General features: G+C 46.2%; 4 protein-coding genes across 5 annotated transcripts in view; all 4 read left to right on the forward strand.

Moving 5' to 3' along the window:
* Positions 1-24,920, forward strand: part of LOC309550683 (uncharacterized protein) — a 3,164,715-nt gene that overhangs the window by 1,460,257 nt on the left and 1,679,538 nt on the right. Inside the window, exons 38-40 of the mRNA XM_082251018.1 lie at positions 13,034-13,131; positions 13,221-13,436; positions 13,514-13,699. Coding sequence (XP_082107144.1) covers positions 13,034-13,131; positions 13,221-13,436; positions 13,514-13,699 — 500 coding nt within the window. The remainder of the gene's footprint in view (positions 1-13,033; positions 13,132-13,220; positions 13,437-13,513; positions 13,700-24,920) is intronic.
* LOC309550789 (uncharacterized protein) lies at positions 10,566-12,911 on the forward strand. Its single transcript, XM_082251125.1, has 3 exons — positions 10,566-10,630; positions 12,244-12,372; positions 12,573-12,911. The coding sequence occupies exons 2-3, from the start codon at positions 12,277-12,279 to the stop codon at positions 12,801-12,803; spliced, it is 327 nt and encodes a 108-aa protein (XP_082107251.1). The 5' UTR covers positions 10,566-10,630; positions 12,244-12,276; the 3' UTR covers positions 12,804-12,911.
* LOC309550743 (uncharacterized protein) overlaps positions 13,817-24,920 on the forward strand; it is an 88,310-nt gene continuing 77,206 nt past the window's right edge. Inside the window, exon 1 of one of the 2 annotated variants that reach the window (XM_082251082.1) lies at positions 13,817-13,933. In XM_082251082.1, coding sequence (XP_082107208.1) covers positions 13,870-13,933 — 64 coding nt within the window. In that variant the 5' untranslated portion in view covers positions 13,817-13,869. The remainder of the gene's footprint in view (positions 13,934-24,920) is intronic. The other variant, XM_082251083.1, reaches the window with a different exon arrangement.
* LOC309550041 (uncharacterized protein) lies at positions 18,452-19,492 on the forward strand (the record flags this gene model as incomplete). Its single annotated transcript, XM_082250509.1, has 2 exons — positions 18,452-18,505; positions 18,719-19,492. 2 exons carry the CDS (start codon positions 18,452-18,454, stop codon positions 19,490-19,492), a joined length of 828 nt encoding a protein of 275 aa, XP_082106635.1.

Genomic DNA, 24,920 nt, shown 5'->3' on the forward strand with positions numbered 1-24,920 from the left:
TACATCACAGCGCCCCCTTTGCAGAGCAGTCCCCGTTACATTCATGTAAAGGGGACACTGTGATGTAAAGGGGACTGCACTGTAATATAAAGGGGACTGCACTGTAATTTAAAGGGGACTGCTCTGTAAAGGGGCACTGTGATATAAAGGGGACTGCTCTGTAAAGGGGGCACTGTAATATAAAAGGGACTGCTCTGTAAAGGGGGCACTGTAATATAAAGGGGACTGCTCTGTAAAGGGGGTACTGCAATATAAAGGGGACTGCACTGTAACTTTACATCACAGCCCCTCTTTACATGACAGTTCCCCCTTTGCAGAGCATTCCCCCTTAAATTAATGTAAAGGGGGCACTGTAATGTAAAAGGGGGCTATGATGTGATGGGGAACTGAGGACACTGATATAAAGGGGGGAGGGGGGCTGAGGACAGGCCCTGTGATTATCCCATCCTCATCCTCCAAACAACTAACCCCCCCACCCCCCATCCCTGGGAAAATTGGCTGCCATGAAACCAGTCCCTGGTGCCAAAAAGGCTGGGGTCCGCTGCCTTATGTTATAGTATAGTAGAAATTGCAGGTCCAGTTCAACCGCTTCCAGACTGCCCCTTGCACCTGTACTGCGGCAGGGCGGCCCTTCAGCGCAAAATCACATACTTCTACATCATTTTTCGGGTCTGTGGCGCGCATGCACGCCGCCGGCGACCCGCTCCCACTGTGATTTGACACAATCGGGAGCCAATCAGCAGGTCTGGCAGATCGGATGTTCGCCGGCATCCGGCAATCGTTTCCGAAAGAGGCAGGACAGTGGTCTGCTTATATAAACAAGGCAGATCACCGTTCTGTGAGAGGGGGAAGACGGACATTTTGCGTTTCTGCTAAACAGGAACACGGATCTCGGTCTTCCTCCAGTCACAGCACCTACCCCACAGTTATAAAGCACTCCCTAGGAGCACACTTAACTCTTTGATCGCCCCTGATGTTAACCCCTTCCCCGATAGTCTCATTAGTACAATCACAGTGCATTTTTTTTTAGCACTGATCACTGTATTGGTTTCACTGGTCCCCAAAATCTGTTGCAGCTGTGCATGGTAGCCAATCAGCTTCCCGGTTTTATTGTCAAAGCTCAGTTGAACAAGCTGAAGTTAGAAGCCGATTGGCTACCATGCACAGCTGCACCAGATTTTCCACTCTTCAGTTTTAGTAATTTAACCCCTTAGTGTCAGATTTGTCCGCCGTGATGTTGCAGTTCTGCTAAAAAATCGCTGATTTTTTTTTTACTAGTAAAAAAAAAAAAAAATGCCAAAAATATATCCCAAAGTTTGTAGACGTGATAACTTTTGCGCAAAACAATATACGCTTTTTGGGTTTTTGTTTAACAAAAACCTGTAGCAGGATACATATTGGACTAAATTGATGAAGACATTTTTATATAGCAGAAAGTAAAAAATATTTTTTTTTTCAAAGTTGTCAGTCTTTTTTTGTTTATAGCGCAAAAAAAAAAAAAATCGCACAGGTGATTAAATACCACCAAAAGAAAGCTCTGTTTGTGGGGGAAAAAAAAAAAAAAGGACATCAATTTTATTTGGATACAGCATCGCACGACCGCGCAATTGTCAGTTAAAGTGACGCAGTGCCATATTGCAAACAAATAGCCTGGTCACGAGGGGGGTTAAATCTCCTGGTCACGAGGGGGGGGGGGGGGTTAAATCTTCTGAAGTGGTTAACCACTTTCAGACCGGAGGATTTGGCTGCTCAATGACCAGGCCTTATTTTGCGATTTGGCACTGCGTGACTTTAACGGACAATTGCGCAGTCACTGTACCCAGACTAAATTGATGTCCTTTTTTTCCCACAAATAGAGCTTTCTTTTGGTGGTATTTGATCACCTGTGCGATTTTTATTTTTTGCACTATAAACAAAAGAAGAGCGACAATTTTGAAAAAAAAAAAAAAAAAAAAAACAATATTTTTCACATTCTTTTATATGAAATTCTCAAAAAAAAAAATTTAACAGTTTAGGCCAATTTGTTTTCTGCTACATATTTTTGGTAAAAGAAAAAAAAAAAAATTCGCAATAAGCGTATTTTGATTGGTTTGCGCAAATGTTATTGCGTTTACAAAACTACGGGAAAGATTTATGTCTTTTTTTATGTATTTTTTTTTTTAACTAGTAATGGCAGCGATCTGCGATTTTTTGCGGGACTGCGACATTGCGGCGGACAGATCAGACCCCCAACTGACATTTTTGACACTTTTGTGCTAAAAATATGCACTGTTACAGTAATCATGACACTGACAGGGAAGGGGTTAACCCTGTGGGTGATCAAGGGGTTAAATGTGTACCTAGGGACGTGATTCTGAATGTGGGGGGCGTGGCTTGTGAAGTCATCACAGAGACATGTGATCCTATATAGCAGGATCACATGACATCTGTGATAACTTCAGGGAGAAGTACGGACGGCTGTGTTTACATCACCCGTTCGTCCTTCTCTGTCAGCGGCGGGAGACCGCGAGTGGCCGGAGGCCATCGGAACCGCCTTTCCCACTGATGAGCGGGGGGCGGGAGCGCGCCTCCGGCGGCACGCGAACCCCCCCTAGCTCCTGTCGGGCGAGCGCCGTACATGTACGGGACTTTGCCTGGGAAAGCCGACCTGTCGCTGTACATCTGCGGCGGCTGGTCGGCAAGTGGTTAAAGTGTTACCGGGGGTCTGTTGGACAGCTCTGAATTCAGACATGATAAAATGTTCACTATCAGGAGGAGCAATGGGGCCCGGGATACATGGCGGATGTAGCCAGGGGGATTTTATCTTCAGAGGAAGGCTGTGGAAGTGTAAATTTCAGCACTCAAAGTGAATATCAAATACACAAAATACTGTATTTTGTGTATTTTGGATATTCGATTTGTGGGCTGGTAATTTACATACAGCGGCTGTGTCACATTCACATTTTTTAGGAGGCCTAATTGATTATTGTATTGATCACAATTTTTTTGTTCATAGGGTGGAAGGTTATATTGAGTTTTTTAGATTTCAGTACAACCCGAATCTGAACCTCATCCCTCGTTACAAGATACTGCTAAGGTGAGAAGGTAATTGGTGGGAAAGGTGACACATCTCCAAAATGAAGGAAATGTTCCGGTGTTCTAAAATTTCATCGGACCCGTGAAAATTCCGGACCCTCGTCACTTCCGGTGACGCTACGTCACCTCCAGCTGGTGCGAGCCCGATGCTCACAACAAAAAATAAGCTATATGTCTGGAACGCATAGACCCGGAAGTGGAGTTTGTGGACCGCACATACCCGGTGCCTCAGCCCCGCCTCCTCTCAGTCAGCTGTTCGCTAAAGCCCCGTACACACGTAGCGATTGTCGGCCGTAAATATTCGGCCGCCGAACGATCGGCCGATTGTCGGCTTGTTAGTATGATGCTTCCGACAACCGACAGCGACTTTTCGGCCGAACAGAATCAGGTGTGCAGGCATTAAAATTTTTGTTGGCCAACACCAGAATGGCCGATTGTTCGCCAGTCAGTACAGAATTCGGCCGACAAACAGCCGATTAGCAAGACTGGGCATGCTCAGAAAAGAAAAAACACACGGAAAGTTAACCATCACATGACATCACTTCTGCAGTCGGCTGTTGTTGGCCGACAAAATTCGTGTGCAGTCTTTTGCAGATTTCAGCCGACAGGACAGCACCGGACAAAAGACAGCCGATCGTTCGGCCGACATTCGGGACGTGAGTACGGGGCTTAAGTCTAAAAAATTTCATCGGACCTGGAAAATGTCTTGTGCGCATGCGCACTGGGGCTCGCACCAGCTGGTGGTGACGTAGCGTCACCGGGAGTGACGAGGGTCCAGAATTTTCATGGGTCCGATAAAATTTTAGAACACCGGCCCCGTAAGTGGGGAAATCTTCTGCCCAATCTGTCCGATTATCTCCTACTCTATTAGCTTTTAGGTTCCATTCACACCTGAGCGTATCGTTTTCAGGTGGTCTTTTGGGCGTTTTTCAGATGTTTTTTTGGGCCTTTGGAGGCAGGCATTGACATCTAACAAAACATTTGTAATCTGCCAAAAAAGGAGCAGGGGGTTACTGGGTGTAAATAGAGAATAAGATCTTATTACCTCCTCTGCTGCCACTTCCAACAATGTCTCCTCTATACTTCCTCCCAACTCACCTTTCACACGGAACTTCATATTTATACCTGACATCACTTCCTGTCTTCACCTGACATCTCTTCCTGTCTGCACCTGACATCACTTCCTGTCTTCCATAGAGATTTCTTATCTCAGTATAAATAAGATTACTACCTTGTGGAGCTCAGAGGAACTGCAGCCTCATAGTGTGAACAAGGTCTTGTGCTGTGTGTGTATGTACTGTACATCCTTATAGATGGGTCATCTCCACTCCCACCAAGGGGGATAGAAATATATTACTGCCTAGTCCATCTTTTCTCAGCCAGGGTTCCTCCAAAGGTTTCCAGGGGTTCCTTGAGCAATGAAAAAGTTCTGTCTCTCAGTAACAACTGGTATCAATGATCTGCGAGGGAGTCAGTCTTCCCACTCACAAAGATGTAAGAACGTCAGCTGACCACTGATATAAGTGGGGTCCTTCTGCCATTGGTCTTCAATGTAAGGGACCACTACACTGACCACTGATATAAGGGGGTCCTTATCCCATTGGTCACCAATGTAAAGAACCACTGATATAGGGGATCTTTCTGCCATTGGTCACCAATGTAAGGGACCACTACACTGACCACTGTTATAAGGGGCACCTTCTCCCATTGGTCACCAATGTAAGGGACCTCTACACTGACCACTGATATAAGGAGAACCTTCTCCTATTGGTCACTACTAGGGTTTTCACGAGTATTTGCCCTGATACCTGAAACTGATACCATTGTGGTGAGATTTGTGCCTATACAAAATTAATGGGCTCAAATCACACTGCAAAGAATCACATGCGACTTTAACGGGAATGTAATGCGATTCCTGTCTGAATTGCATGTGGTTTCTCCACAGCTTCCGTGTGAACCCAGGATTGTCATAGTGATTTCAGCCTGAGTTCACGTAGGAGCGGTGGGGAAACCGAATGCAATTCAGACAGGAATTGCACTACATTGCTGTTCAAATTGCATGCGATTCTTTGCAGTGTGATTTGAGCCCATTCATTTTGTACTTGATATCGGCGAGTACTTGATCGAAAGTATCGGTACTTGTACTCGATGATAAAAATCTGGTATCGGTGCAACCCTAGTCACTACCCCTAGCCATGTTTGCCAGGTTCTACCGGCATGGCAGATGTTTCCATGCAGAGGGGAGGGAGACCCTGGAACATCTGTTTTAATAGACCCCTGATGTCTTGTGAAAGAGAGCCTGCAGGCATCATCCCGATACCTTTTTTTTTAAAGAAAGCAGTTGACTCTCTTTTAAAAGCAATCCTAGCGGCTAACTAGCCGCTGCATTGCTTTTACAAGTGGTGGGAGGGGACGTCCCCGACCCTCCTGCAGCTGTACCGGGACCTCCCATCCCAGTGGGAGACCCGACCGATCATCTGGCTCTTCACCGGCTGATCATAGGAACCAGCAATGACCGGATTGGCTTTGTTGGGCTCCATGATAACCCGGAGGCGATGATGTCACATCACTGGGTTACCCGGATTTAAACATCACCATTTTTAAAAAGCATTTAATCACATCAATCTTGGTGTTTTAAATGCTTTTGAGGGCAGAGGAGAGATTTGGGGTCTTATAGACCCCCAGATCTCTCCATAAAGAGGACCTGTCACTGCCAATTGCTGCCAACATATTCCTTGGGACAGGAATAAAAGTGATTAAAAAACATTTAAAGCCACCGTATAAAAATATAAAAACATTAAAAAAATGCAAAAGCATGCATTGGTCCTGCACTCTCACAATTAGGGATCGCCCCACACATGTGAGATATCATGGTGAACATCAGATCATGGGCAGTAATCCTAGCACCAGGCCTCCTGTGCAGTGATAACCTGTAAAGGCTTTTAAGGCATCACCTCTGGATAGTAAAATGTACGTGTTTGTCACGGTTGCATGGGTTTGCCCAATTCTAAAGAGCGACATGTTTTGTATCTATTTACTCACAGTAACGTCATCTTTTCTATGTCACCAAAAATGGAAATAGGAGATGGAAAAACATGGACTTTACTGGCAAAGTTATATAAAATATAACATTTATTATAGATAATATAAATGTAAGACATATGAATGGCAACACTTAACAACACATTCACAAAATATCAACACAAAAAAAGAAGGTAGGTAATTTCCAAACTACCACAAGGTATAATGCAAGCATAAATATGTGTAGACTCTGTGACAATAACCATACTGTATACTGTATTCCCCAAGGAAAGGGGAGAAGAAGAAATAATAATTTCCCTGCTGGGGAACTGTAGAAAGAGTGGTCACAGATGTCCAGAGTAGACGGAGTGTGAATTAGGCCGACATGTTTCGCAGGTGTGCTTCATCTGGAGCTCTGGTTCATCACTCTGCAATAGTGCTTGCAAACAGGGTAAATCAAGGGGGGTGATAGAAAGAGCCAACAAGATTAAGCTGAGGAAATCGGCAAGGTTAAGCTGGAGTATACTTGTTAAAAACCACCATGGTTTTTCTCCCATCCCTGGGGGGGTGATCAAACGCTGAGCCTGCTGTCTGGAAGCCAATTTCCTACATTTTGTAACTGCAGTCCCAGTTGGATATGGATCAACGTTCTTGTAGGTATCAACAAGTATACTCCGGCTTAACCTTGCTGACTTCCTCGGCTTAATCTTGTTGGCTCGTTCAATCACCCCCCACAGTGGCGGAACTCCAGGGACCAGTTGCAAGTGTGACCCTGGTAGTTCTGCCACTGGGTGGAGCCAAAAGCACTGTGTACCAGCTTTGGTTGCACTGTTGGCCAATTTCCCAGGGGCCCCAGGTACATAGGGGCCCCACAACATAATTGCCAACTGTCCCATTTTTTTAACAGCTGTCCCGCAGCGGATTTGTTCCAACCTGTGTCCCAGGACTGGAGCTCTGGGGACAGTTTCAATACTGTATGGTGCCAAACACGCAGAGTGGATGCATGTTGCCAGGTGCTGGAACCCTCCCTGTGTACCAGGACCCAGCAAAGCAAGGAAGACTGCACTGTGGGCAAAGTTATCTCCGCTCCAGTACAAGCAAAGTCCCGGCCAGGAGAAAGCAGTGAGGGAGCCTGTGATCATGTACTGTAAGTGATACACTGAGGGAGAGGGCTGTGATTGAAGAAAGGGATAACATTAGTTTCACCCTCTAGTGTGCTACTAGTGTCAGTGTAGGCAAATCTATGTTTTGACTCATGATTAACTTAACTATCTAACTTTGACTCATGAGTTTTAATGGGGTCTAGGGTTTACTGCAGGTCAGGCTGGATGCCTCATACAGGCAGGTCTCTGGTGCTTCTACAGGTTATAGAAGTTTGGAGAAATTTCTAGAAGTTAGTGGGCGTAGGACAGGAGGGCTAATCCGCATACTTAATCGAACTTGGCCAATCCCCAGGCAGTGGGCCTGGCAGGGTGGCTGAGCCTGGAGTCAGGGTGACTGAGGGGAGTCGGGTGGAAGATGGAGTGCTGAGGAGACTGTCAGTGGCCTTGGAGATAAACCCCTGATCTTGGGGGGGCTCTGCCTCAGGCTGGAGCTTGGGCTGGCTTGGGAGGATCCTGACAGCAGTTCAGTTTTAAAGGAATCTTACCTCAGAGAAACATATTCAAATCTACCTACAATGGTGGAATCCTTAGTCACGAAGGCAAGCAGGAGATCCTGGGTCAATGAGCCTGCTCAGACTCCTGGCTGTTCCCATCAACTGTGAGGTAATGAGCCCTCTCAGACTCCTAGCTGTTCCCATCAGCTGCAAGGAAACAAGTCTTCTCAGACTACTAGCTGTTCCCATTAGTTGTGGGGTAACAAGTCTCAGACTTCTAGCTGCTACCATCAGCTGTGGGGTAATGAGTCTTCTCAGACACCTAGCTGTTTCCGTCAGCTGCAGGGTAAAGAGTCTTCTTAGACCCCTAACTGTTCCCATCAGCTGTGAGATAACAAGTCTTCTCAGACTCCCAGCTGTTTCTATCAACTGTGGGGTAACAAGTCCTCTCAGACTCCTAGGTGTTCCTATTTGCTGTGGGGTAACAAGTCCTCTCAGACTCCTAGCTGTTCCCATCAGCTGTGGGGTAAAGAGTCTTCTCAGACACCTAGCTGTTTCCATCAGCTGTGGGGTAACAAGTCCTCTCAGACTCCTAACTGTTCCCATCAGCTGCAGGGTAACATGTCTTCTCAGACTCCTAGCTGTTCCCATCAGCTGTGGGGTAACAAGTCTTCTCAGACTCCTAGCTGTTCCTATCAACTGTGGGGTAACAAGTCCTCTCAGACTCCTAACTGTTCCCATCAGCTGCGGGGTAACAAGTCTTCTCAGACTCCTAACTGTTTGCATCAGCTGCGGGGTAACAAGTCCTCTAAGACTCCTAACTGTTCCCATCAGCTGCAGGGTAACATGTCTTCTCAGACTCCTAGCTGTTCCCATCAGCTGTGGGGTAAAGAGTCTTCTCAGACTCCTAACTGTTCCCATCAGCTGCGAGGTAACAAGTCTTCTCAGTCTCCTAGCTTTTCCCATCAGCTGCGGGGTAACTAGCCCTCTCAGAATCCTAGATATTCCCATCAACTATGGGTTAATGAGTCTCCTCTGTTTCCTAGATGTTCCTATCAGCTGCAGGGTAATGGGTCTTCTCAGACTTCTAGCTGTTCCCATCAGTTGCGGAGTAACAAGTCTTCTCAGACTGCTAGCTGATCCTATCAGCTGCGTTGAAATGAGTCTTCTCTGACTTCTAACTTCCCATCAGCTGCGGGGTGAAGAATCTTCTTAGATGCCTAGCTTTTCCCATCAGCTGCGAGATAACAAGTCTTCTCAGACTCCTAGCTGTTCCTATCAACTGTGGGGTAACAAGTCCTCTCAGACTCCTAACTGTTCCTATTAGCTGTGGGGTAACAAGTCCTCTCAGACTACTAACTGTTCCCATCAGCTGCGGGGTAACAAGTCTTCTCAGACTCCTAGCTGTTCGCATCAGCTGCGGGGTAACAAGTCTTCTCAGATTCCTAGCTGTTTCCATCAGCTGTAGGGTAAAGAGTCTTCTTAGACTCCTAACTGTTCCAATCAGCTGTGGGGTAACAAGTCTTCTCAGAATCCTAACTGTTCCCATCAGCTGTGGGGTAACAAGTCTTCTCAGGCTCCTAGCTTTTCCCATCAGCTGCGGGGTAACAAGTCTTCTCAGGCTCCTAGCTTTTCCCATCAGCTGTGGGGTAACTAGCCCTCTCAGACTCCTAGCTGTTCCCATCAGTTGCGAGGTAATGGATCTTCTCATACTCCTAGCTGTTCCTGTACTAGCTGCTCCTGGGAGTGAGAGGCTGCCAGCGTGTGCTGAAGGTAGAAGAGGAGAGAATGTATATACGGAAGTGTATATAGTTCACGTTCCTTCAGAGTTTCATTGATCAAATGGGCATCCCATATGCACCCTTCCCCATCCAAGTTCAATTCCCCTAAAAAAAAAAAAAAAAAAAAAAAAGCTGCAAGGACTGCTTCTTCTCTCTGAGTGACTGGAAATTCCTTTGCCTGGCTGCACAGGGTGGGAGATGACCACATTTACCAGTGGCCCCTACGAGGGGACAGCTACAAACAGAAACCTCTAATGTCCTCATTGGCTAGACTGCCTTCCTTACAGATCACATATATCAATTGTTACTGAGAGACAGCAATTGCTCAAGGAACACCTAGAAACCATTGGAAAAACTCTGGCTGAGAGAGGCTGGACTAGGCAGTAATATATTTCTATCCCCCTTGGTGGGAGTGGAGATGACCCATCTATAAGGATATACAGTACATACACACACAGCACAAGGCCGTTGTTCCGTGAAAAAAACATACCCGTGAAAAAACCATACCCATTTCACTTCCGGTGCACCTACGTCAGCACCTAAGTCATTGAACAGCTGAGGGGCTGACAAGTGCGCATGCTCGGAGGGTATGGATTTATCACGGTTGTGTGTGTAATGTTACACTTGCGGCAGTTACGTTAAAACAGCTCGGCTGCAACATGAGTCATCTTCGCTCATATCCCTGTCACTTCCCTGATCTCGGCTAATAAATATAAAAGCGGATCATGGAGCCGAGATCTCCGTCATTTAGATTTCATACACCTGCCGCCGCTTTAATAATGTCACACACACTACCGTGAAAAATCCATACCCTCCGAGCATGCGCACTTGTCAGCCCCTCAGCTGTTCAATGACGTATCCGGAGCTGTGAGCATGCGCACTACTACGTTGCTCAGCTGTTCCTGACAGGAAGTGACGTGGGTATGGACTTCTCACGGGGTATGGTTTTCTAACGTTACACCGTGTTCACACTATGAGACGTTTCTCAGGGGTGCAGTTCCTCTGAGGTCCACAAGGTGGTACTCTTACTTCTACCAAGACAGGAAGTCTCTTTTGAAGACAGGAAGTGATGTCAGGTATAAATAGGAAGTTCCGGGTGAGAGGTGAGTCAGTAGGAGGTAAAGAGGAGACGTTGCTGGAAGTGGCAGCAGAGGAGGTAATACGATCTTATTTTCTATTTACACCCAGTAACCCCCCTCGTCATGTCCGTCCTCTTCCTCCATAGTCACTGTGATGTCTTTTATCTCCAGCAGATGATGATACACACATATATAGTGTGCAAACCTAGATTGACCCCTTCAGGGTCAGAACATTTTCCCCCTTACGGGGCCAGAACATTCTCTTAATTTTGGAGATAAATTCTAGTAATATGTTCCTCTAAACAAACAGCACTAACAATAAATAGACAAGACAATGACCATCCTGACCATACATGGCCTACAAAGGGCAATTATTACACTACACAGGCAGCTAATGGGCAATCATTACAATATGCTACCAACACAATGATGGAGTGCCGGGGTCAGGAGTATGGAACACAGAGCCCCTTACATTGCTGGTCAGGAGGAAGAAAACATTCCCAGCCTGCTATAAAGAATATGTTTCATCATTGGTGTCAGAAGGAGGAAAATATTGAAGGTTCTATGGGACATAGAGGAGCCCCTAAGGAGATAGTGGGGTCCAAGGGCTGTGAGGGAGTAGTGGGGATACACAGTTTTGTGAGGGGGGGGGGGGGCAGTGAAGGACTCTGGGCCCTTGATACTGTTTGCGGGCAGCAGGGCTCTGAGGGTATAGGAGGTTGCAGGGCTCAGGGGGACTCTAAGGTACGGAGGGGGTCTTAGTCATCCCACCTGAGCTTACTATTCAGGCCTCCTGCCAGGAGAGGAAGGCAACCTTCACGTTCTTACTATCTCGCTGGTCAAACAAAATTTTCAAAAGACCAAGTGGAATGAAGAAGGGCAGTGCATCACCCCGTGGTGGGGTCTGCACAGTCTAAAGGGTGGCCGGGGGTCAGTGATATGCATCTGGAGTAGGCAGTCCAATACCTTCCCATGACACAGGGTCTGGCAGTGCTTGATGCTGTAATTTAAAGTTTCCAAAAACCCAATGCCACTTTGTACAATGTCCTGGATACTACAGGTAACCAAGAGAACAAACCCCTAACCCCCTTCTGTCCTCCTCCCTACCCACACAGGGCTGCCATTGGAGACAGGAGAACAAAATCCTCCCCCACAGCTCTCTACTCCACTAGCTCCATCCTCCTGCTATCCAATCCACTTCCTTCTCTTTCTGCAGATAGTGACCATGGCATCACTCCTGTCAGTCAGCAGGCTGCCGGAGAATGGAGCCTTTCAGCCAGAGTTCGGGCAATTAGCCTGATTAGTTGACAAATCCAGTCAAAAGTCAACAAAATCCCCTTCCTGGACATCATGACGACCATGCATTGACCTCGCAGCACTGCCTCAGAGCAAAACAAGAATACAAAAGAAGGATCATATTCATCATTCCTTGTCTGATGCTCTAAAACGATTTAAAACCAGTTCAGAAACAAAACAACCCAACCGAGAAAAATGAATTTCTGATCCAGGGTCAAGAGGGTCATAGAACCTCAAAAATGTAGCAAACACTAAACAGTCCAGACTACATGTGTTCCCATGTGGCCAATAGTTGTTAAATGAACAGCAATCCTCCAATTACCCCCTTCACATCCACATCTTAATATTGTGTGACCAATACCATCCAAATAATTCTTACTTTTATTTCCCAAAGTTATCCATTTACAAGAAGACCTGTATAGAGCAAATGACAGTACCAATGAGGATGGAGGAGGACCGGAGTCACATGACTGAGAAGATACTAAACCTCACCCTGGAGATCATCTACCTGCTGACCGGAGAGGTGAGGAGGATTCTGGGAGGGCACATGACATCACACTTATCTCTATTAATAAAACCTAGACCAGACCGGAAATGTGAGGAGGATTCTGGGAGCTCACATGATATCACTCTTATTTCTTTTAATAAAACACAGACCTGACCGGAGAGGTGAGGAGGATTCTGGTATTCTAACATGATATTCCTATTGGTTCTCCAATACAGAGTTTTCCTCCTGTGAAATCAGGAGATCATATGACCATCACAGTGCCTCCATGTGACTCCCTAAAACCTGAGAGACACAACATGGAGAAGATTCTAGAAGTCACCAAGAAGATGATGGAGCTGCTGACAGGAGAGGTGAGCGGTGCTGGGAATTCTGGGACATTATCCAGTAACAGACAAGGGATGTGTCTGGATGGTGACTGTATCATTGTGTGTGTCAGGTTCCTATAAGGTGTCAGGATGTCACTGTCTATTTCTCCATGGAGGAGTGGGAGTATTTAGAAGGACACAAGGATCTCTACAAGGACGTCATGATGGAGAATCAGCCACCCCTCACATCACCGGGTAAGAGGAGACTTTATTGTAAAGGAGAGAGCAGTACGGAGGGTCCACCTAGATCCCCCATCATCTGATAAACACATAGAAACAATGTATTCAGTCAGTGTGTGTGTTTCCTATAGATGGATCCAGTAATGGGAACCCACCAGAGAGATGTCCCCGTCCTCTGTATTCCCGGGATTCCACACAGGAAGGTCACACCATCCCTCACCATCCTCAGGTAGATGAGGAACAATCACTGATAGTATCATTAGGATTTCTACATTATCTGCATTGTTACAATTCATGTCATTTTTATTACATATACAGAGTGACTCTAAAGTTGATATTAAAGAAGAGATAAAGGAGGAGGATGATCAAGATTGGGTGATGGAGGAGTCAGAGTCTGTAAAAGGACACAAAGATCTCTACCAGAACAACATGGTGGAGTCATCCAGCTACAGAAACCCACCACAGAGATGTCCCCATCCTCTGTATTCCCGGGATTCCACACAGGAAGGTCACACCATCCCTCACCATCATCAGGTAGATAATTAACAATTATTTATAGTTATGTTTATACACAGCATGTATATTACAATGTTTGTTTATTACATATTCAGAGTGGAAACCTCGGGGATGATAATATTGTTGTTAAAGAAGAGTATGGAGTGATGGAGGAGTTTTCGGAAGGACACAAGTATATGATGGAGGCACCTAATACCAGGAACCTACCAGAGAGATGTCCCCGTCCTCTGTATTCCTGGGATTCCACACAAGAAGATCACACCATCCCTCACCATCATCAGGTAGATGAGGAACAATCACTGATAGTATCATTAGGATCTGTACGTTATCTGCATTGTTACCATTGATGTCATTTTTATTATATATTTAGAGTGAGAACCTGAGAGATTCTAAAGTTGAAGATAAAGCAGTAGAAGAAGAAGAGAGGTATGTGAGGGGTGATCAACAGTCTATGGAGGAGTATGGAATAACGTGGACACTTATAGAGGAGGACACTCCTACAGAGATCAGCACAGGTGGGTCATTAACACTAAATACTATAATTCTATAATATAATACTATAATTCCTCTGTTTGTACTGGTATCTTAATGGTTTAGAGTAGGGTGGGTATAGTCACTGAGTGCAGTCTCAGGAGATGGGAGGCCGCGCTGTGGGACCTCTGCAAGTAAACATTTAAGCTTCCACTGATTACCGAATTCCAATATTATAAGTTCTGACACTATATAATTTATATTGCACGTCACATAGCCCTGACCCCTGCACTATATACTCTATGTTGTGCATTACATACTCCTGACCCCTGCACTATATACTCTGTTGTACATTACATACTCCTGACCCCTGCACTATATACTCTATGTTGTGCATTACATACTCCTGACCCCTGCACTATATACTGTATGTTCATTACACAGTCCTAATGCCATCGTTATATACTCTAAGTTGTATTCTACATAGTCCTGACCAATCAACTATATAGTCTAGATTGTACATTACATAATCCTGACCCCGACATTATATACTCTTTGTTGTATATTGTATAGTCCTGACCCCAGCACTGTATACTTTTTTCTTGGGCCTTAATCAGTCCTAACGCCTTCATTATTTACTCTGTTGTACACTACATAGTCCTGACCATTTAACTATGTAACAATGATAATCTTCTACACATAGCTGTGATAGCCCAAGCCAAAATAGAACTCTGTTGTCTGAAGTGGGCATAGCTTTAGAGCCTTGTTGCCTTCTAGGACTGGGGTTGTCCTCAGAAAATAGATAAAAACAGAGTGCGAACGGGCCTAGATTGTACGGAGAAGGCAGGGAATGCACACAGCCACACTCGTCTGGCTTCAGTAGCTCCTGAAGCCTGTGCCTGCCTAGCAGCTGCACTACCCATTCACCTACTGATGCCAGCTGAAGCTGCTCTTCAGCAGCTGTTCTCTATCAGTAACTGTCAAAGAAAGAGATTTGGGGGTAAGAAAAGAGCTTAATACTGGGGGAGGGGGGATTTTGGGGGAAAGGGGGAGTCATTTTTAGTTGCCAATAAGATATACACTCCTAAACCTTGCACTCTGTACATAGTACACTCCTGCACTCTGTACGTAGTACACTCCTGACCCCTTTACTCTGTACGTAGAGGACTCCTGAGCCCTGCACTCTGTACATAGCACACTCCTCAACTCTGCACTCTGTACATAGCACACTCCTGAACTTTGCACTCTTTGCATAGCACACTCTTCTCTCTATACATAGCACACTCCCTAACTCTGCACTCTGTACACAGCATAGTCCTAGCCTCTGTACGTAGTACACTTTTGACCCCTGTAGTCTGTATGTAGAATACTCTTGAACTCTGCACTCTGTATGTAGTACACTTCTGTCCACTGTACTCTGTATGTAGAGCACTCCTGAACCCTGTGCTCTGTACATAGCACACTTCTGAACACTGCACACTTTGGGGTTGATTTACTAAAGTCAAATCCACTGTGCCCTACAAGTGCACTTTTAAGTCCAGTCGCTGATGATCTGTGGGGAAGATCTGAAATGAGGGGAAGCTCTGCTGATTTCTATCATCCATTAATGTGCAAGCAAAAATGCTGTTTTATTTTCCTTGCATGTCCCCCTCAGATATACAGCGACTGCACTTCCGAGTGTACTTGTAGTGCACAGTATACGCTCCTGAACGCTGCCCTCTGTACATAGCGCACTCCTCCTGATCGCTGCACTCTGTACATAGCGCACTCCTGGACTCTGCACTCTGTATGTAGCACACTCCTGAACTCTGCACTCTGTATGTAGCACACTCCTGAACTCTGCACTCTGTATGTAGCACACTGTTGAACTCTGCACTCTGTATGTAGCACACTCCTGAACTCTGCACTCTGTATGTAGCACACTCCTGAACTTCCTCACTCTGTATGTAGCACACTCCTGAACTCTGCACTCTGTATGTAGCACACTCCTGAACTCTGCACTCTGTATGTAGCACACTCCTGAACTTCCTCACTCTGTATGTAGCACACTCCTGAACTCTGCACTCTGTATGTAGCGCACTCCTGAACTCTGCACTCTGTATGTAGTGCACTCCTGAACTCTGCACTCTGTATGTAGCGCACTCCTGAACTCTGCACTCTGTATGTAGCGCACTCCTGAACTCTGCACTCTGTATGTAGCGCACTCCTGAACTCTGCACTCAGTATGTAGCGCACTCCTGAACTCTGCACTCAGTATGTAGCGCACTCCTGAACTCTGCACTCTGTATGTAGCACACTCCTGAACTCTGCACTCTGTATGTAGCGCACTCCTGAACTCTGCACTCTGTATGTAGCGCACTCCTGAACTCTGCACTCTGTATGTAGCGCACTCCTGAACTCTGCACTCTGTATGTAGCACACTCCTGAACTCTGTATGTAGCGCACTCCTGAACTCTGCACTCTGTATGTAGCGCACTCCTGACCTTTGTACTTAGTACACTCCTGAACTCTGCACTCTGTATGTAGCACACTCCTGAACTCTGCACTCTGTATGTAGCGCACTCCTGAACTCTGCACTCTGTATGTAGCACACTCCTGACCTTTGTACTTAGTACACTCCTGAACTCTGCACTCTGTATGTAGCACACTCCTGAACTCTGCACTCTGTATGTAGCACACTCCTGAACTCTGCACTCTGTATGTAGCGCACTCCTGAACTCTGCACTCTGTATGTAGCGCACTCCTGAACTCTGCACTCTGTATGTAGTACACTCCTGACCTTTGTACTTAGTACACTCCTGACCTCTGCACTCTGTAAGTAGCACACTATTGACCCCTGTACTCCGTACATAGAGCACTCCTGAACTTTGCATTCTGTAGGTAGTGCACTCTTGGAGGGGGTGTTAGGTGGGGTGTTTGTGGTTAAACTCCTGCACTTATTCTGTGAGGAAACAAAGCTCTGGTTTAGATAGTATAAACTGCTAACTATTGTATCTTATACAATATTTTTTTTTAAGTTAACCACTTGCCGACTGCCCGCCGCAGTTTTAATGTGGCATGCTGGCTTGGCTGCGCAAAATGAGGTAGTACTATGCAGCGCTCCCGCCCCCACTAGGCCGCGATCACTCCCCGCTGACAGAGAAGAACGGTCGGCTGTTGTAAACACAGCTGACCGTTCTCTGAAATTATCACAGAGCGCCTGTGATCCTTCTATATAGGCTCACAGGTCTCTATGGTCATTTCACAAGCCCCTCCCCCCACAGTAAACGCTCCCCTAGGCTCAGATTTAACCCTTTGATCACCCACTAGGTGAACCCCTTCCCTGTCAGTGTCATCATTACAGTGACAGTGCATATTTTTAGCACTGATTACTATAGTAATGTCACTGGCAGAATACAAATTGGCCTAAAAGGATGAAAAAAATTTGATTTTTAATTTTTTTTTGGGAAGGTTATATAGCAGAAGGTGAAAAATATTGTTGTTTTTTTTTTTTTTTTTTTTTCAGAATTGTCGCTCTTTTTTGTTTATAGCCCAAAAAATAAAAACCGTACAGGTGATCAAATACCACCATAAGAAATCTCTATTTGTGGGAAAAAAGGACATCAATTTTATTTGGGTACAGCGTCGCACGACCGCGCAATTGTCCGTTAAAGTAACGCAGTGCCAAAACGTAAAAAAATGGCCTGGTCATTAAGGGGGGTAAAACCTTCCCGTCCAGAACAGATTAAATATGCCTGACTTTTGCCCTAATATGTATTCTCTTTTTTTTCACCCATTTTCTACCAGCTAGATATTTTATATCTGATCAGTCCAGTCTTTATGTTGGTTTTTCTCCCCCCATCCTCACTCTCTGACCTATGGTGGGACTCAGCCCGCTGTTATTCATGACTAAATCATGGACTAAATAAGGAAGTGCGGGACTTCTTGTGTTGGGAAGATGGCAATGAGTGATAGAGGGGGAGGGGACACTTGTCCTATAATCCCCTCATCACTGTCACTCCTATAAAAGACAGTTCTCGTTGTTTCCTCACTCTCTGACTAAGGTCCATGAATAAAGAAATGAACTGGTAGGAGATCAGAGGACCCATTTACTAGTTACCTTGAGGGGGGAATTGTAAGATCCTCAGAGACAAAGCTGCCTGATGTGGGCGGAGTCCTGGTTTAGGGGAACCAATCTGCTGATGTCTAGTAATAATCTTTTTATTTCTATTTTAGTAGATGGACGGGAGAAGAGGAAAACCTCAGAGGATTGTCTCACTTTGTCTCCAGACTGTAAAGTAGAAGATGAGGACATCACCCAGTATAGTCCAGGAGAAAACCCGGCTACCTCAAATGTCCATCCGGCACCACACACTGTAGATGGACCATCGTATTCCTCTTATCCTGAGGAACCTCAGACTGTGAGGGACAGTGCCGGACCATCGTATTCCTCTTATCCTGAGGAACCTCAGACTGTGAGGGACGGTGCCGGACCATCGTATTCCTCTTATCCTGGGGAACCTCCGACTGTGAGGGACGGTGCCGGACCATCGTATTCCTCTTATCCTGAGGAACATCAGACTATGAGGGACGGTGCCGGACCATCGTATTCCTCTTATCCTGGGGAACCTCCAACTGTGAGGGACGGTGCCGGACCATCGTACTCCTCTTATCCTGAGGAACCTCAGACTGTGAGGGACAGTGCCGGACCATCGTATTCCTCTTACCCTGAGGAACCTCAGACTGTGAGGATCAGTGCCAGACCATCGTATTCCTCTTATCCTGAGGAACCTCAGACTGTGAGGATCAGTGCCAGACCATCGTATTCCTCTTATCCTGAGGAACCTCAGATTGTGAGGGACAGTGCCGTACCATCGTATTCCTCTTATCCTGAGGAACCTCAGACTGTGAGGGGCGGTGCCGTCCTTCCAACAGATAAGAGGTTTTCCTGTACTGAATGCGGGAAGTGTTTCTCACATAAGTCCAGTCTTTACAATCATCAGAGATTGCACACAGTTGGGAAGCCGTATTCCTGTTCTGAGTGCGGGAGACCTTTTTCAAGGAAGTCCAGCCTTTACAGACATCAGATATCTCACATGAGGTTGAAGCCATATTACTGTCCTGAGTGCGGGAAATATTTTCAAGAAAAGTACAATTTTTACAGACATCAGAGATTTCACACAGGGGAGAAACCATTTTCCTGTTCTGAGTGCGGGAAATGTTTTGTACAAAAATGCGATCTTGTCACGCATCAGAGGTCTCACACAGGGGAGAAGCCGTTTTCTTGCCCTGATTGCGGGAAATGTTTTTCAGGGAAGTCCCGTCTTTACAGACATCAGAGAACGCACACAGGGGAGAAGGCATATTCCTGTTCTGAGTGCGGGAAATGTTTTTTGGAAAAATCAGAACTTCTCAAACATCAGAGGACTCACACTGGGGAAAAGCCATTTTCATGTCCTGAGTGCGGGAAATGTTTTTCACAGATGTTTAACCTTTACAGGCATCAGAGATCTCACACGGGGAGAAGCCACTTTCCTGTCTTGAGTGAGGGACTTGGTAATGAAGTCCTGTCTTCCTGTCCATCAGGGATCCCATACAACCCTCGAAGTGTATTGGAGTCTTGAGTGCACGGAAATGTCTTCTATATGAATGTAGCACTGTCCCTTGGAGGACTGCTGGATTGTTCAGATTGGGATCCCCCTGGGTTACCGATAACAATTGCAGCATGCACAATGTAATTCTTTGGCTCAGTCAATGATCAGTCCAGGGGTATGTAGTAGTTTTTGGTGTTTTATTTTAAATAGGGATGGGAGAAGGGAAGAGTGGGATACTCCAAAGGGAACTATTCACAATGGTTGAGGACTCCTATTCGGAGATGCAGCCCGGGTGCAGATTCACCTTGTCACTAGATGAATTTTGGTCAAGTTGGATAGATTGTCTTTGGGATACCTGCCTAGTATCCCCTTTCACTTCACAGGCTGATACCTGTCCTCTGACTATCCTACACCGGGGTGGCCCCCCTCAGGTCAGGCCCATAGACACTATCCCCTGTACTTGCAATACTGTTTTTCGAGAGTCTCCAGTGTCTCTACCCCTCCAGTTAGTTCTTCTGGACCTCTAGGTTCATTTCCTTTCCTCTGGTCCCCAGGCTAACTGCCTGTGACCGCGTGCCACTGCTACAGAGGAGGAGGCAGTCGCCATCCTCCCTCCGGGACTCTGCTCACCAGCTAAAGACCCCGCAGCACATGTGATCCTGACTTTTATACAGTATCCCATAATGCACCGAGACAACCAGTCTCTAGCAATCACTGGGACTGTATCAAAGCCTGTGTACCCGTTGGTCAGGTTTCCTCTCACTGTCCAACATGCCTCCCTATTGGACCAGTGTGAAACACTATCTAGACCCAATGAATCACACACTGAGCAGACCTCACTCACAGATCCTGCTCTCTGGTAGGCAGAAAGCAATATAGATTTCCCTGCTGCTCCTCTGATAGGCACACAGAGCTAAAAACTATACTCTCTTACTAGCACCTACCTAGAAGGGTGCTATACTCACCCCCCGCCAAACCGAGCCATGTCCTCACTAGCACCAACCTAGGAGGGTGCTACATGAGTGTTGCTGGACATCACAGCTCCCATGTGGGGAAGAAGCACGCCCTGATATACACCTCAGATATACTCCATGGCTGATCTTCATCATGTAAGAAACTGTTCATCGGCAGCACAGTGGCTAAGTAGAACTTCTTCCCTCTGGCAGCACTAGGGATGTTGGCTCGAACCATAACACTACCTGCCTGGAGTTTGCATGTATTCCCTGTGCCTGTGTGGGTTTCCTCTGGGTACTCCATTTTCCTCCCACACTCTGAAGGCATGCTGGTAGGTTAACTGGATCCTGCCTAAATCTGCCCTAGTATGTGTATGTATGAATGTGAGTTAGGGACCTCAGATTGTAAGCTCCTTGAGAGCAGGGACTGATGTGGATGTACAATATATATATATATATATATATATATATATATATATATATACAGTTTTTTAACTGATGGCGCTATATAAGTACCTGTAAAAAATAATAATAAGGAGATCAGAGATCACCAAAGACATGGATGAAGTGTTGTACCGTGTTTTCCATTGATAGCAGTAGAAAAATAAAAATGAAGTCGTTACCTTTCATTGACGAGTACATTTTGTGGTGCATTAGCAATTTGTGCTTACCCCCTCCCCTCCCTCTTACCATTATCACACCTTACGAGCCCTAAGGGTGCCGCTGCCGAATGCAACTAAGGACTCATTCACAAGTGCAGAAGGCATTGCTGCTTCTCTGAAAAGCAATCCTAATGTGTTTAACAGGTGGGAAGGAGGCGCGATGTGGCCTTCTCATCCATGAGCGTCGGCAAGAGCCCCCCCCCCCCCCCCCCCGGAATCTCAACTTCCCCTTTAAAGTTATTGTTAAGCCACTTTATACTATCCGGTCTGGTCTGTTTAATAATCCTGTGTGCCCCTGTGTCTGTGTTTTCAAAAAAATAAGCCGTTCTTTACCAGTTTTCAGAGTGTTGATCGCCACTCACCTGACCCACCAGTTCTCTCCTCTTACTGTCTGACAGCTGCCTGCAGCGGGTGGGGCCAAGGATTCCCCACTGACATCAGTCGGCAGGGGAGGAGGAGAGAACTGGTGGGTCACGTGAGCTGCGATCAGCGCTCTAAAAAGCGGGCGGGGCCAAAGATTCCCCGCTGACATCAGTTGGCAGGGGAGGAGGAGAGAACTGGCGGGTCACGTGAGCGGCGATCAGTGCTCTAAAAAGCGGGCGGGGCCAAAGATTCCCAGCTGACATCAGTCGGCAGGGGAGGAGGAGAGAACTAGCGGGTCATGTGAGCGGCGATCAGCACTCTAAAAACTGGTAAAGTGGGGCTTATTTTTCCCCTTTAAAAATAAATACTCGCGAGTCGCGGCTTGCGTGGTGACTGACATCAGCAGCCACGTGGACCACTGTCCTCATCCCCAGGCCCCGGTGCTATCATTCCAGGAGAGGGGGAGCCTGGGGTAAGCAAATTGAGGAGCTTTGTGGCCCCGTGCACAGAGGCACAGCACGTGACATCACAGCACATACTGACATCACGTGCATGCATGTGCCACCTGCACGAACCCAAAACAGAGAGGGTCAGCTTTGCTTTTGCATCAGGTTTCTCAAACTTTTGAATGGCTTCGCTTTATGTGACAATGACTTAGCCCCTCTCCTTCATGACATTGTTGAAAAGGGGCGGAGCATCACTGACCTTAAAGTGATGCCCCCCCTGGAAAAAGTTCTGTGGACGCACATGTTCTCACCCTCTGATTTATATTGGAGTTCCAGACATTTTTGTGTTTATTAAGTAAGCAGCTATAAAAAGTGTATCTTCTGACTCCCAGGGGGAAGCCTCGCTTCTCTCCCTCTTCTCCCCGCGGCGCCGGTATCACAAGTGTGGGCAATCCGGCCGTGACAGCTTGCGGCTTCACAGCCTGGTGTGCACTGTGCATGCGCGAGTCACGCTGCACTTCCTTAGTGGCCAGGCAATCTTCTGGGACCTGTGACGTGTCCCAGAAGATTGCAGGGAGGGAGGGGAGAGGAGAACTTCTGCTGGGGCCAAAGTGGGAGCGGGTTCCTGATAAATCTAGGTACCCGCTCCCACACCACAAAAAAAAAAAGACGTGGCAAGTCAGGGGGTCAGGAGCACTTAAAGTGGAAGTTCCACTTTTGGGGGGAACTCAGCTTTAAACCCATGATTGCTGTTCAATGCACGCGATGGCAACACGGTAGTCTGGCAATAAGAGGTTTAAATCCGGTGTGAGGAGGTGACACTGTGCCCAGTGATCTTTTGATTTTTCCCATGTTGTTCAGGTTCATCTCTACCTCTCTTTAAAGTGGTTGTAAATGTTTGTTTTTAATAAAAAAATAATAAACAAACATACCTATACTTAACTGCTCTGTGTAATGGTTTTGCACAGAGCAGCCCTGATTCTCTTCTTCGTGGTTCCCCTGCCGGAGCTCCTAGCTCCTCCTCCTCATCGGATGCCTCCACGGATAGCCGTTTTCCCTGGGGGCTCCTGTGCAGGATTGCTCCATTGACAGCGGCTCTTTACCATGTGCTCGGCTGTGTCAAATCACATCCAATCATAAAGGTAAAGAAAGACCAGTAACTCGCTGTTACTGGCTTTTTTCTTACACACAGATCCTGTGTGAGAAGAAGAGAGCTCAGTGAACTGTTAAGAATTAATCAGAGTATCGAAATACTGTACAGTGTACTGCACAACACCCACAGTAAAGAGCACCTATCACATCGTACATCTGCCTATCAGCGATGTAGCTGTCGCCCATCAGTAGAGTACCCATCCTACAGCAGCCCATCAGCAGTATATCCATCTCACAGCCACCATCAGCAGTCTACCTGTCCCAGCATCAGAGCCAGCCATGTCCAAAAAAATGTACACTAGTGAGGAGGCATTTCAAACCCCCAGCATGACGGATGAGAGCAGCGGGGGAGCTCTCACAGTCTGATTCTGATTCAGTGTACAAACCCATCGAAAGTAGTGGATCAGTGACCAAATCGGAGGAGGAAAGGGCCCCTCCTAAAAGGATAAGACGCTCTGAAGTTCGGGCATCCACTAGCAGTACCATAAACACTGTAGCGGCCCCTTTGGCATTGAGTAAATAACGAGAGGAGAGCTTCTTACGGGTGCAGTACTTTTATTCTTTTGCATCAAGGTGTGCAGGAGGGTTGAACACCACCAACGTTAATATCTTTAACACCTTGAGCACCGTAAACCATGAGCACCGTAGCACCGTGAAAACTGTAAACGACATACAATACATTTGTTTACAGTGATCACCAAAAAGGGGGTTACAAGGTTAATTACAAATGTGAAGTTACAAGGTGGATTTCAGTTGTCTGCACACATTTCTAAATTACATTAAACATCTAAGGAAACATGACTACATGTAAAATGCTTTGGATTATCTATAGCATATTTTAAACTAACAGCATGGACACAATTTATGTCTAACAACATATATACTTTATATATAATGCACTTTTACTGCATACATCGCTCCGCTTGCCAAGGGGTGCAAACTTTAAGCCTTAGGAATCCTCTCTAGCAATCATCTTCCCATGAGGTTCTGCTGACATGCTCTGAATGTGAAATCTGAGTCCCAAAAAACTTTACCTCAGAGCTAGAGGGAGGAGGAGGAGTGGTCTAGTGGTTCTGCTGATTAAAACATTCCCCAGGCAGAAAGTGCTGAACAAAGATTTAAAGTGATTAGCGGACAGTTACACACACCAATGGTGAATCGACAAACACCAAAGGCTCTAGGCCCCAGGATGAAAGACCCACTACCAGCACTGGAAAATCACACCAGACCCTACTGCCCCGTACACACGTTCCGATTATTGTATGATAATCGTACAAGTAAAGTTTCGCAATTGTTGTATGTTACTAAAATCGAAAGCAACTCTGCGTACGAACCATCCGACTTTCTTCGTACGATTCACTGACCAAGTGTATTTTTCATTACGTAACGGAAGTGATGTATATACGTCTGAACCCTGCGGATTATTTTACTGTTTCTGATCATGCATGGTATTTGTCGATCGACTTTTAGCGTACAAATACTGTACTGACGAAACAATTATCGTTCGAGAAGATGTCGTACGACAGAAGTTTTCCTGTTTGTCCCTTCGGATTTTGTTGGACCAACTGTCGTGATCGGCTGTCGAAAGCTGTGTACTAACGATCAGATTATCGTGAGACCAGGTCCAAAGCGAGTTATGTCATACGATAATCGGAACGTGTGTACAGGGCATAAGAATCAGGGCTCATACAACTCTCCCAGACACACTGAACAAACCCATTATGGCTGCCTTCCAACTTGGGATCAGCAAGTATTCCCCTTTTCACTGCACAGCCAGGCGTGCAGGCCAACACTAAAATTTTTTCAGAAATTGATTTTTTAAATTTATTTTTTTCTGATGGTTTACTTAAAAAAAAAAAGGACATGCTTATTGGTCCACCCA

Source organism: Pelophylax lessonae (genome assembly GCF_965119305.1).
Source record: "Pelophylax lessonae genome assembly, chromosome: 3".
NCBI lineage: Eukaryota > Metazoa > Chordata > Amphibia > Anura > Ranidae > Pelophylax > Pelophylax lessonae.